The sequence below is a fragment of the Hypanus sabinus genome, chromosome 16 (assembly GCF_030144855.1).
Source record: "Hypanus sabinus isolate sHypSab1 chromosome 16, sHypSab1.hap1, whole genome shotgun sequence".
NCBI classification, from domain to species: domain Eukaryota; kingdom Metazoa; phylum Chordata; class Chondrichthyes; order Myliobatiformes; family Dasyatidae; genus Hypanus; species Hypanus sabinus.
Genome location: NC_082721.1, coordinates 75,921,893 through 75,936,304, shown reverse-complemented (window position 1 = coordinate 75,936,304; position 14,412 = coordinate 75,921,893). Strand labels below are relative to the sequence as shown.

The window sequence follows — 14,412 nt, the reverse complement described above, 5'->3', positions numbered from 1 at the left end:
CCTCCAAACAGCAGCCACGATGTACATTACAAATTATAGCAGGAGACAGAAAAGGTGCGTCAGAAGGGCAATGTCGTGATAATCATTGGAGATTTTAACATGAAAGTGGATTGGGAAAACCAGGCTAGTACTGAACCTCAAGAGAGAGAATTTGTAGAATGTCTAAGGGATGGCTTTTTAGAACAGCTTGATGTTGAACCCACTAGGAGATCAGCTATGCTAGATTGGGCACTGTGCGATAATTCAGAGGTGATAAGAGAGCTTAAGGTTAAGGAACCCTTAGGGAACAGTAATTACAATATGATCAAGTTCACTTTGAAATTTGAGAAGGAGAAACTTAAGTTCAAAGTGTTGGTATTTCAGTGGAATAAAGGAAATTACAATGGCATGAGAGGGGAACTGGCCAAAGTTAACTGGAAAGGGACACTAGCAGGAAGGACAGCAGAGCAGCAATGGCTGAAGTTTCTGCGAAAAATGAGGGAAGTGCAAGACAAATATATTCCAAATAAGAAGAAATTTTTGAATGGAACAAGGACACTACCATGACTCGTTGCAGAGCCAAAGTAAAAGCAACAGAGAGGGCATACAAGGAAGTCAAAGTTAGTGGGAGGATAGAGGATTGGGAATCTTTTAAAGACTTGCAGAAGGAAACTAAGAAGGTCATTAGGAAGAAAAAATGAATTACGAAATTAAGCTTGCGACTAATATCAAAGAAGATACTAAAAGCTTTTTTAAGTATATAAATGGTAAAAGAAAGTTGAGGGTAAATATATGACCAATAGAATATTATGCTGGAGATATTGTAATGAGAGACTCAGAGATGGCAGAGGAACTGAATGCATATTTTGCATCAGTCTTTATAGTGCATCAGTCTTTATATCTGCAGTATACTGGACATTTAAGAGTGTCAGGGAAGTGAAGTTTGTGCAGTGCAAGTTATGACTGAGAAGCTGAATGGTCTGAAGGTGGATAAATCTCCTGGACCTGATGGAATACACCCTCTGCTTCTGAAGGAAGTAGCTGGAGAGATTGCTGAGGCATTAACAATGATTTTTCAAGAATCGATAGACTGGATGACTAGAAAATTGCAAACATTGCTCTGCTATTTAAGAAGGGTGGGAGGCAGCAGACAGGAAACTGTTAGACTGTCATCAGTGGTTGGCAAGTTGTTGGAATTGATTGTTAGGGATGAGATTATGGAGTACCTGGATGCGCATGACAAGAAAGGGCAAAGCCAACATGATTTCCTGAAAGGAAAATCCTGTCTGACTAACCTACCGCAATTTTTTTGAGGAAATTACAAGCAGGGTAAACAAAGGAGATGCAGTATATGTGGAGTACTTGGATTTTCAGAAGGCCTTTGACATGGTGCCTCACGAGACTGCTTAGGAAGATAAAAGCCCATGGAATTACAGGGAAGTTACCTGCATGGGTGGAACATTGGCTGATTGGCAGAAAACATAGAGTGGGAATAAAGGGATACTATTCTGGCTGGCTGCTGGTTACCAATGGAGTTTCACAGGGATCGTTGTTGGGACCGCTGCTTTTTTTACGATGTATGTCAATGATTTGGAATATGGGATTAATGGATTTGTGGCTAAATTTGCCAATGATACAAAGATAGGTGGAGGAGTGGATAGTGTTGAGGAAACAGAGAGCCTGCAGAGAGGCTTAGATAGTTTAGGGGAATGGGGAAACAAGAGGCAAATGAAATACAGTGTCGGAAAGTGTAGTCATGCACTTTGTGGAAGAAATGAACGGGCAGATTATTATTTAGATGTGGAGAGAACTCAATATACAGAGGTGCAAAGGGACTTGGGAGTCCTTGTGCAGGATAACCTAAAGGTTAACCTCCAGGTTGAGTTGGTGGTGAAAAAGGCAAATACGATGTTGGCATCTATTTCTAGAGGTATAGAATAGAAGTGCAGGAATGTAATGTTGAGGCTTGGTTAGGCACTCATATTGTGTGCAGTTTTGGGCTCCTTATTTTAGAAAGGATATACTGACATTGGAGAGGGTTCAGAGAAGATTCACAAGAAGGATTCCAGGAATGAAAGAAATACTGTATGAGGAACATCTGGCAGCTCTTGGGCTGTATTCCCTGGAGTTCTGGAGAATGAGCTGTATCTCATGGAAACATTCTGAATGTTAAAAGGCCTGAACAGATTAGATATGGCAAAGTTATTTCCCATGGTAGGGGTGTCTAGGACAAGAGGGCACAACTTCCGGATTGAAGGACGTCCATTTAGAACAGAGATGTGGAGAAATTACTTTAGTCAGAGGGTTGTAAATCTGTGGACTTTGTTGCCACGAGCAGCTATGGAGGCCAAGTCATTGGGTGCATTCAAGGCAGAGATAGACAGATTCTTGACTAGACCAGACAGGAAAGGGTATGGGAAAAGGCAGGGGAGTGGGGATGACTGACAGAATTGGATCAGCCCATGATTGAATGGTGGAGCAGACGCGGTGGGCCAAATGGCCTACTTCTGCTCCTAAATCTTATGGTCTTAAATGTGAAGTGGTTCACTTTGGTAGGTCAAATTTGAAGGCAAAATATAATATTAATGGTAGACTCTTGGCAGTGCGGAGGATAAGCACGATCTAGGGGTCCACGTCCATAGAACGCTCAAAGCTGCTGTGCAGGTTCACAGTATTGTTAAGAAGACATATAGTGTGATGGCATTCATCAGCCATGGGATTGAGTTCAAGAGCTGTGACGTAATGTTACAGTTACATAAGAACTGGGTGAGCCCCAATTTGGACTAATGTGTTCAGTTCTGTTCACCTCACTACAAGAAGGATGTGCATAATATAGAAAAAGTTCAGAGGAGATTTTCAAGGATGTTGCCTGGATTGGAGAGTGTGCCTTCTGAGAATAGGTGGAATAAACTTGGCCTTTTCTACTTGGAGTGACAGAGAATGAGAGGTGACCTGATAGAGATGTATAAGATGATGAAAGGAATTGATCGTGTGGATAGGCAGAGGCCTTTCCCCCAGGGCTGAAATGGCTAACATGAGGGGGCATAGTTTTAAAGTGCTTGTACGTAGATACAGAGGGGATATTAGAGGCAAGCTTTTCAGACAGAGAATGGTGGGTGTGTGGAATGCACTGCTGGCAATTGTGGTGGAGGCGAATACAATAGGGTGGGGTCAGTGTGAATCTTACTAAGAAAAACTTAAGCCAAATACAAAGTTTAACACTCAACAGAGTGTCAACGGCAATGACATAATATGGCGGACGGCGTCTCGATCCGACTTAAAATGGGTGACGGCGTTCTCCTTCCTCGGTTTGTAAGTACAAGTTGTCCGTAAGTCAGACGTTCATAACTCGGGGATTACCTGTATACGTTCCCTAACTTGCACTTGCATTGATTTGCAAGATATACAACCTCTGAACTTCAACATAAAGCTAATCAGAGGACTAGAGATCTTTATGTCATTGCTACTTAAATAGTAATCAAAGGTGGCATTTGAATCTACCTTCGTAAGCCTTCTTTCTGACTTTAATGTATTTAAATCAGAAATTTGGCTAACAAAAACATTGTTTAATGTCACTGACTGATAGAATGCAATCAGCCCTTTGACATTTTTAATTGGTAACAAATAATCAGCTTACAGGATGGATTCGATGAATCCAGTATTTTTGGGTTACAGTCAATAATCAAAGGAACTCATATACCAGCATTCGGTCTTTTGCAGACTCTTATTTGATTTGATATTAGAATGTCATTTTTTAAATTATATTGTCAGACCATACCCCTGGCTATTGAACCACATGTATATTTTAGGACAACCAACTTTAACACTAACCACGCTGTGATAAAATCAGAAACCTGCCACTGTAATAATGCTTTGATAACTTATTACAGATTAATAACTTGGAAATAGCTTCTTCTGGATGCTGTTTCTAACCAGCTAATGAGCATCCAGTTCCACTGGACTAAATGCCAGAGGTAGTTTTGTCATGTTTATTTCAGGTACCTGTGTCTCCAGTTCCAGCACTCTGTGCCTCAGCTCTCGCAGTTCAGCTTGTGCCTGGGCTTCACTAAATCGCACGGTCATCAGCTCGTTGTGCAGCTCATTTGTAGCATTCTTCTTTGGAGAATCCTTCCACCGACCGCCAGTTCGTGCAAGGTGCCGCTGAAAGCATTTCAGTTCAACGTGAGAACAACTCTAGAGCACATTTTAATACAACATGTCCTGTTGGTCTGCTGCTGTTTAGATCATCTGATTTGGAAACACCAATTACATATTAATTACTGTGAAATGTGTAATGTGAGACACAGGATGCTGGGAGGTCCCACTAGTATGATCAGACCTCACTTACCTGCCAGTGTTCATCCAAATCCTTCACCTGCTGGTGCAGCTCTTTCATAGAATTCACTGCCTCTGCCTCACGTAGTTTCAGTGCCTTTAACTCCTCTTGCAAACGTACTATGTTATTTTCATCAGGAAGCAAATTGTTCCTCTGAAATAAATCAAAAAGGTGGCTTACAAACATAGTCTGGGCCAAAGATAACCAATATCTTACACATTTTTGATAGCTTTGTTGAATCTCTCCTCCTGACTTACATACCATGTACCAAACAGATCGCCAATGATCCCGGTCTTATATCCACAGCCTCAGGACAGTGCTAGGGAGACCTAGGCTCAGTCCTGACCTCTGGTGCTGTACGTATGGAGTTTGCACATTCTCCCTCTGACAGCATGGATCATATACTGGATGCTCTGATCTCTGTCCACACCCCAAAGTTGTGTGGGTTGGTAGGTTAATTTGCTACTGCAAATTGTCTCCAGTGCACAGTTGAGAGTAGAATCTGAAGGCATAGTGGTGTAAAGGGTAGGGGGTGGGGGGGAACATGCGACTTCTCTCTGCCAAACCCTCAAACAATCCACCAATTTTCCCTTCTTTCATGCCTAGAGCAGACCACAAATTAGAGATCAAAATTTGCTGTGTCAGGATAAGCTAACATTGGAATTTTCTTGGACATTTAGCACATTGTAACATTTGCATTGAAAAGTTGCTTCAGTTATGAACCTTGGAATGCCACATTCTAGAAATAATTCCTTTTCTGGATATTATTCCATAAATTAATTACAGATTGCTAGCTAGATAAAACAGATTTAGTCTTTGGCTGCCTCAAAGTAAAAGTACACATTTACAACAACAATATTCAGCATTTTCCAAGAGTTTGCACAAATAAACACTTTTCAGACCATAAGGCATAGGAACAGAATGAAGCCATACAGCCCACTAAGTGTGATCTGTTATTTCATGGACTCTCATCTTGTTTAGAAGCTTCACGTGTGGCACCTTGTCAGAGGCCTGAAAATCCACGCAAACAGCATCTACTGACTCTCTACTTCATTTATCCTGCCTGCTATTTCCTCAAAGAATTCCAGCAAACTTGTCAGGCAAGATTTCCTCCAGGAAACCATGCTGACTTCTGCTTACTTTATCATGTGCCTCCAAATACCCCAAAATCTCATCCTTAATAATGGACTCCCAACATCTTCCCAACCACTGAAGTTAGGTTAACTGGCTGATAATTTCTTTTCTTTTGCCTCTCTCACTTCTTAAAAGTGGAGTATCATTTGCAATTTTCCAGTCCTCTGGAAACATTCCAGAAACTAGTGATTCTTGAAAAATAATTCTGAATGCCTCCACAAATCTTTTTTTTTCAAAACCTGGGGTATAATTGATCTGGTCTAGGTGACTAGACCTCTCAGCTTCTCAGGAATGTAGAAAATATCCACCGGTTACTCCAGGAAGAGCCTGAATGAACCCCTACCCCATATTAATATTGTTTTCAACATATAAGATTTCTCAAGTTCAGCACTCTAAGAAGCAGGAATTGAAGGCTTTCAATGTAATTGCTGATAGTGACCAGAATGAATTGCAGTGAATAGATTTTCTTCACTTCTAAAGACAGTAAAAGGATGCTCAGCGAGTGCCTAATTATCTGTTTTCAGACCCAGAAGCTGAATCCCGTAGATCATTCAGATTTGATCATGTACAAGTTTCTGCTCTGTAGCAAGGACTATGTAATGGAGCACAGCAGTTCACAGGCCTTGCCAATGTCATTACAAAAAAAGTTTGGTTTTCTTGAGTTTTCTATTGATTTGCAGTTCAGTAGCATTCACTTTCTCCGATAATACTGAAATCCAATCTACTCTAATTATTGGATGGGTTAGTAGCTATTCTAATATCTGAAGATCAAACTCATAGTCAGTATTCCTAGTATTTGCAGAGCTCTATTGGGAGCTTCATCTGGGGGATTCTGATCAATTTAATTGAGAATTTTTATTTCTGAAGCACATGCTTCTTTTTTCACAGTAAACTGGGATAATTGTAAAGCATGAAAAACTAAAAAATAATAAACTGAAATGTCACCAATTCATAAGTTTTCATTCCCCTTTGCTCAGTACTTAATCGAAACACCCCTCACAACTTAGCCAAAAAGCCTGTAGTCTTTTTGGGTAAGTCTCTATTAGCTTAGCACAACTTGATGGAACAAGATTTGACCATTCCTACTTGCAGAGTTGCTCAAGCTATGCCAGGTTAGTTGGGGAGCAGCTGTGGACAGCAATCCTGAGATCTTGCCAGAGATGTTCAATTGGGTTAAAGTCAACACTCTCACTGGGACACACAAGGACATCAATTTTCGTCATTTGAAGCCACCTCATGGATGCTCTGGCAGTGTGCTTCGGGTCATCATCCCGCTGAAAGACAAATCTCCCCCTCCCCCAGTTTAAGCTTTCTGGCACAGGCTAGCAGGTTTTTATCCAGCAACATTCTGTATTCAGCAGCATACACCTCCCCATCAATTGTGACCATATTTCCAGTCCCTGCTGCTGAAAATCATCTCCATAGCATAATACTAATCCCACCATTCTTTACAGTAGAAATGGTGTTACTCAGCTGATGTGCAGTATCTGATTTACAATGTGGGTACAGCTTACTGTTGAGGTCAAAAAATTTTAATTTAGTCTCATCCGACCACAAGACCTTCCACATCTTTACAGCATATTCTAAGTGACACTTTGCAAAGTCTTTATGGGCAAGGATATGCCTTTTATTTTTAGCCAGGGCTTCTTCCTTAGCACTCTTCCATAAATACCCTTTTAGTGTAAAGCCTTGAACATTGTAAGCCATGAACTTCATCTCCAGTTGCAGCCACTAACTTCTGCAGCACATTCAGAATGACTCTTGCTGTCACAGTGGTCTCCTTTACAACTGCCATTATTCTCTGGTGACCAAGTTTAGAGAGGCAGCCTGACTTAGACAGTGTGGCTGTGGCTTCATATTTTTTTCAATTTTTTTCATGAAAAACTGCACTGAGTTCTGGGGTATGTTCAGTGCCTTTGAGATGGTTTTGTATCCTCCCCCAGATTTCTGTTTCTCAATTAGCATTTCCCTGACATGTTTGAATACTCTTGTCTTCATTTTGGTTTGGTCTTTTGAAAATTTACCACACTATTGGACTTCACAGAGAAAGGGGGTATTTATTCTTATGAATTCATTGAAAACAGGTGATGCACCAATATTCTAAATCAACAAATTGGGTGAGTTGGTAAGGTATTGCATCTGAAGGAAGTTAATGCAGTAATTACAAAGGTGATGAATACTTTCTTAGTCTTACGATTTGTTTTTAATTTCCTTTGTAAATTGTTCAGATTTTAGAACCTTACACTGATTTCACATTATGCACAGTATTTTGTAGATTAGCTCAAAAATCCTACTACAATTTATTTTCAATTTAGAAAATGAGTAAAATGTGAAAATAGCTCTGGGGGTTGAATACTTTTCCCAAATACTCCACTTATCCTGCCTTGAGGATTATGGTGCAAGTTAGGCATCTCAAAGGACGATTCCAGGGAGCTGGGGGGGGGGGTGAGGTGGGGGAATCTCACTTTCACAATACATACATACCAATAAATGGCTTCTACCAGTTCATTCTAGCAGTTGGCTGATCCTTACTGCTTTGTCCTTACACAAGAATGAAGACACCACTCTGTTCCAAAATAATCCACTGAATAATCAAAGACTGCACCAAAAATAGACTTCAATAGATTTTGTTCAGTCACAAGTATGTGCAACTTGACAATAGCACTTCAAACTTTGGTCTGCTGTGAGTGACAAAATGCAAGAAGCCTTTTGTAGGAAATGGGTGCTTTTTGACACAGCCACAGACCAAATCCTCCTTCACATTTCTGGCTAATATTAAGTACATTTAACTTACTTGGTAAGGGCCAAGATCTGCTTTTTTTTTTGTTATTCAAGAACACAATGATCCACATTCGCTGAACTGGTCTATTTTTGGAGTGAGCTAGAATTGGATTTATCAGTTACAATTAATTTGAGCCACAAATTTGTGGATTTGCAACAGGACACCTAGGGCTGTTGTGAAATCAGGGACCAATGCTTGATTTTCTTAATGAATGAGATATGTTGCTATGAACCTTTGGAAAAACATGTGCAATAACCTGCACATCTCATAAGTTAAACAAACTGACTATGTTACAGGCAGAAACGATACGTTAAAAAGGCAGATTGATTTTAAATTCCTGTTACTGATAACTGAAGTAAGTTTTGACAGCTATTCAAACGTGTCTTTAGAGTCAAAGTTATACAGCAGAGAAGCAAGACCCTTCAGTCCATCATATCCATGCTAATCAAGCTGCCTATTGGAACAACACTCTGCTTTCAGCCTATAACCCTCTAAACCTTTCCTATCCATGTACCTGTCTAAATACCATTCAACCATTGGGTTGTTCCTTCCCCTATTACTTTCTGTATGATTACCCGCCTCTATCACTAAACTGCCAGATGTCCATGCATTGTGAAACAACTATGCCAACTTTCTGTTTATTTGCAAGTCTAACGAAATAACAAAAATCACTCAGAAATCTGAGGTGATTTATAACTCACTGATTTGGCTCCCTTGGATGTACATCATATTAAGGTACATTACATATTGCCTCCTCATACACTTCTTGATATTTAGTAAAGAGAACTGCAAGAAAAAGTATTTGGGGAGGCAAGCAAGGCAAAAGAAATCAAGATGAAAATTGAAATGCAACATAATGTAGAGGAACAGAAGTCCTTGAAATATATGTTCATACATGTCTTAAGAATGTGTGAAAAGGCAAAGATGATACTTAAACATGAGAAAATCTGCAGATGCTGGAAATCCAAAGCAACACACGCAAAATGCTGGAGGAACTCAGCAAGTCAGGCAGCATCTATGGAAATGAATAAACAGCTGATGTTTCAGGCTCAGACCCTTTTTCAGAACTGGATAAAGACAACAAAATAAAACGTGGAGCTTGGGGGGATGGGAAGAAGGATAGCTAGAAGGTGACAGGTGGGTAGGAAAGGCAAAGGACTGGAGAGGAAGGAATCTGACAGGAGAGGAGAATGAACCATAAGTGAAAAGGAAGAAGGAGGGGACTCAGGGGGAGGTGGTAGGCAGATGAGTTAAGAGGCCAGAGAGAGAACAGAAAAAGAGAGAAGGGGAGTGATTAATTTTTTAAATTGGAAGGAGAAGTCCTTGATTTTCATGCCATCAGATTGGAGGGTTCCCAAGGTAAGGTGCTACGCTTCACCTGGAGAGTGGCCTCATTGTGGCACAAGAGGAGGCGATGGGAATGGGAATCAGAAGTAAAATATTTGGCTTTTCGCAGATGAAGTGGAGGTGTTCAATGAAATGGTCCCCCAATTTATGACGGGTCTCACCAATATAGCGAAGGTTGCATCGGGAGCACCAGACACAATAGACAACACCAGGGAATTTGCAGATAAAGTGTTGCCTCAGTTGGAAGGACAGTTTGGGGCCCTGACTAGAAGTGAGGGATGAGATGAATGTGTAGGTGCAGCACTTAATCCATTTACAGGGATAAATGCCGGGAGGGAAGTTGGTGGGGATGGATAAATGTACAAGGAGATCAGGGAGGGAGTGATCCCTATTGAAAGTGGAGAGAGACAGGAGGTAAAGATATGTTTGGTGGTAGGATCCCTTTAGGGATGGCAGAAGCTGTGAAGATTGATGTGTTGGAAGCAGAGGCTCGTGGGGTGGGAGGCAAGGACAAGAGGTGAGTGAGAGCAGCATCAATGGTGGAGTAAGAAAAAGCCTGTTCTCTGAAGAAGGAGGATGTCTCTGTTGTCTGGAAAGGAAAGCCGCATCCTGGAACCAGATGTGTTGGAGACAAAGGAACTGAGAAAATGGAATAGCAGTTTAACAGGAGACAGGGTGGGAAGGGGTATAGTCAAGATAATCACATGAATTGGGAGGTTTATAAGTGATGTCAGTTGACAGATTATCTCCAGAGATGAAGACAGAGAAATCGAGAAAAGTGTGTTAAGAGCAGGGAGTGTCTGAAATGGACCATGAATTTAAGGGAAGGGAGGAAGTTGGAGGCAAAGTTGTTGAAATTGATGAGCTGAGCATGGATGCCTGAAGTAGCATCAATGCACTGGAGGAAGAGTTGGGGAACATTTCCAGGGAAGGCTTGGAACATTGGCTACGTGGAACAGTCAACAAAAATGCAGGATACCTGCCTTCATTGCCTGAGATGTAAAAACAGAAGTAGCAGGGTAGTCAAGCTACAACCATATAAAAAATTAGTCAGGCCACAGCTACAGTGCTGCACAATGTTTTGCTCACAACATTACAGGAAGGATGTGACTGCACCAGAGATGAGATTTATCAAGATATTGCTAGGGCTAGTGAAGCTTAGACTTGAGGGAAATTTGGTTAGATCTCTATTGTTTTCTGAAGAGGTTGAGGGTTCTATTTTGACGTGTACAGCACTCTGCAAAAGACTTATATAAAGCTAGGATGCCCAAGACCTTTGCATTGAACTGTATTTGTCAGTACCTGTAAAAAGTATTCACGCTTCTTGCAAGTTTTCATGTTTTATTGTTTTACAACTTTGAGTCACAGTGGATTTGATTTGACTTTTTTGACACTGATTACACAAAAAGACATGTCAAAATTATGTCAAAATGAAAACTGATCTCGACAAAGTGATCTAAATTAACTACAAATACAAAACACAAAATAATTGATTGCATTTTACAGCGGCATGCAAAAGTTTGGGCACCCCCGGTCAAAATTTCTGTTACTGTGTATGGTTAAGTGAGTAGAAGATGAAATGATCTTCAGAAGTCATAAAATTAAAGATGAAACATTCTTTTCAACATTTTAAGCAAGATTGTATATTATTTTTGTAAAGTACAATTTTAGAGTGAAAAAAAGGAAAGAAGCACCATGCAAAAGTTTTGAGCTCTCAGATAACTTTTACCAAGTTAGCTTGTTAGGGCTATGAATTGTTCACAGTCATCATTAGGAAAGGCCAGATGATGCAATTTCAAAGCTTTATAAATACCCTGACTCCTCAAACCTTGTCCCAACACTCAGCAGCCATGGTCTCCTCTAAGCAGCTGCCTAGCACTCTGAAAATTAAAATAAATGATGCCCACAAAGTAGGAGAAGGCTATAAGAAGGTAGCAAAGCATTTTCAGGTAGCCGTTTCCTTAGTTCGTAATGGAATTAAGAAATAGCAGTTAACAGGAACGGTGGAGGTCAAGTTGAGGTCTGGAAGACCAAGAAAACTTTGAGAGAATTGCTCGTAGGATTGCTAGAAAGGCAAATCAAAACTCTCATTTGACTGCAAAAGACCTTCAGGAAGATTTAGCAGACTCTGGAGTGGTGGTGCACAGTTTTACTGTGCAGTGACACCTGCACAAATATGATCATCATGGAAGAGTCATCAGAAGAAAACTTTTCCTGCATCCTCACCACAAAATTCAGCGTCAGAAGTTTGCAAAGGAACATCTAAACAAGCCTGATGCACCTTGGAAACAAGTCCTGTGGAACGCTGAAGCTAAAATAGAGCTTTTTGGCCACAATGAGCAAAGGTATGTTTGGAGAAAAAGGGTGCAGAATTTCATGAAAAGAACACCTCTCCAACTGTTATGCACAGGGACGGATCGATCATGCTTTGGGCTTGCATTGTAGCTAGTGGCACGGGGAACATTTCACTGGTAGAGGGAAGTATGAATTCAATTAAATACCAGCAAATTCTGGAAGCAAACATCACACAGTCTGTAAAAAAAAAGCTGAAGATGAAAAGAGGATGGCTTCTACAACAGGATAATAATCCTAAAAAACACCTCAAAATCCATTATGGACCACCTTAAGAGGCGCAAGCTGAAGGTTTTGCCATGGCCCTCACAGTCCCCCGACCTAAACATCATCAAAAATCTGTGGATAGACACCAAAAGAGCAGTGCATGCAAGATGGCCTAAGAATCTCACAGAACTAGAAGCCTTTTGCAAGGAAGAGTGGGCGAAAATCCTCCAAACAAGAATTGAAAGACTTAGCTGGCTACAGAAAGCATTTAGAAGCTGTGATACTTGCCAAAGGGGGTGTTACTAAGTACTGACCATGCAAGGTGCCCAAGCTTTTGCTTCAGGCCCTTTTCCTTTTTTGTTATTTTGAAACTGTAAAAGATGGAAATAAAAAAAGTAATCTTGCTTAAAATGTTAAAGAAATGTGTCATCTTTAACTTTATGCCTTTTGGAAATCAGGTCATCTTTTACTCGCTTAGCTATTAACAGTAACAGAAATTTTGAACAGGGGTGCCCAAACTTTTGGATACCACTGTAAACGCACACCATTCAAATCAGCTATAGCACTTTTGGCAGCAATTACATCCTTGAGTCTGTGTGAATAGGCCTCTATGAGCTTTGCACATCTGCACACTGCAATTTTCCCCATATTCTTCTTTACAAAAGTGCTCAATCTCTGTCTGACTGCATGGGGATCATGAGTGAACAGCTTTTTTCAAGTTCAGACACAAATTCTCAATTGGATTGAGGTCTGGACTCTGACTTGGCCACTCTAGGACATTAACTTTGGATTCATTAGACTATAGAACCTTCTTCCAGCTGAGTTGGAGGACAGATGATTGGGAAGTTTTTAAGGAACAACAGAACTTAACTAAAAAGGCAATACGGGGAGAAAAAATGAGGTACGAATGCAAGCTAGCCAGGAATATAAAGGAGGATAGCAAAAGTTTTTTTAGGTATGTGAAGAGAAAGAAGATAGTTAAGAACAATGTTGGGCCCTTGAAGAATGAATTGGGTGAAATTGTTATGGGAAGCAGAGAAATGGCAGAAAAATTTAATGAGTACTTTAGATCTGTCTTCACTAAGGAAGACACAAGCAATCTCCCAGATGTATGGATGGGCCAAGGACATAGGGTAACAGAGGAAATGAAACAGGTTGACAATTAGGAAAGAAACGGTGATGAGTAGACTGATGGGACTGACGGCTGACAAATCCCCAGGTCCAGATGGTCTGCATCCTAGGGTACTAAAGGAGGTGGCCCTGGAAATTGCGGATGCATTGGTAATCATTTTCCAATGTTCCTTAGATTCAGGATCAGTTCCTGAGGATTGGAGAATGGCTAATGTTATCCCACTTTTTAAGAAAGAAGGGAGGGAGAAAACAGAACTATCCACATGTCAGCCTGACATCGGTGGTGGGGAAGATGCTAGAGTCCATTATTAAGGATGAAATAGTGGCATATCTAGATAGCAGTGATAGGATTGGGCCAAGCCAGCATGGATTTACCAAGGGTAAATCATGCTTGACTAATCTGTTGGGAGTTTTTCGAGGCTGTAACCAGGAAGTTAGACCAGTGGATGTAGAGTACCTCGATTTTCAGAAGGCATTTGATAAAGTCCCACATAGGAGATTGGTGGGTAAAATCAAAGCTCAGGGCATCAGGGGGAAGACATTGACATGGATAGAAAACTGGTTGGCAGATAGAAAGCAAAGGGTAGCGGTGAATGGGTGTTTCTCGGAATGGCAGGTGGTGACTAGTGGGGTGCCACAGGGCTTGGTATTGGGACCACAGCTGTTTACAATTTACATCAACAGTTTAGATGAAGGCATTGAGAATAACATCAGCAAATTTGCTGATGATACTAAGCTGGGTGGCAGTGTGACATGTGATGAGGATGTTAGGAGAATTCAGGGTGGCTTGGATAGGCTGGGTGAGTGGGCAGATACTTGGCAGATGATGTTTAATGTGAATAAGTGCGAGGTTATCCACTTTGGGAGTAAGAACAGGAAGGCAGATTATTATCTGAACGGTGTAGAGTTAGGTAAGGGAGAAATACAAAGAGATCTAGGAGTCCTTGTTCATCAGTCACTGAAAGTGAATGAGCAAGTGCAGCAGGCAGTGAGGAAGGCTAATGGAATGTTGGCCTTTATTACAAAGGGAATTGAGTACAAGAACAAGGAAATCCTCTTGCATTTGTACAGAGCCCTGGTGAGACCACATCTGGAGTACTGTGTACAGTTTTGGTCTCCAGGGTTAAGGAAAGACATCCTGGCT

The 14,412-nt window shown here is 40.9% G+C and overlaps 1 protein-coding gene across 7 annotated transcripts in view; it reads right to left on the bottom strand.

Moving 5' to 3' along the window:
• Nucleotides 1-14,412, bottom strand: part of LOC132406451 (EVI5-like protein) — a 255,316-nt gene that overhangs the window by 64,694 nt on the left and 176,210 nt on the right. For all 7 annotated transcript variants that reach the window (XM_059992145.1, XM_059992147.1, XM_059992148.1 and 4 more), the window contains 2 exons: nucleotides 4,328-4,468; nucleotides 3,982-4,140 (listed from right to left, as the gene is read on the bottom strand). In XM_059992145.1, the coding sequence (XP_059848128.1) occupies nucleotides 3,982-4,140; nucleotides 4,328-4,468 (300 nt within the window). The remainder of the gene's footprint in view (nucleotides 1-3,981; nucleotides 4,141-4,327; nucleotides 4,469-14,412) is intronic.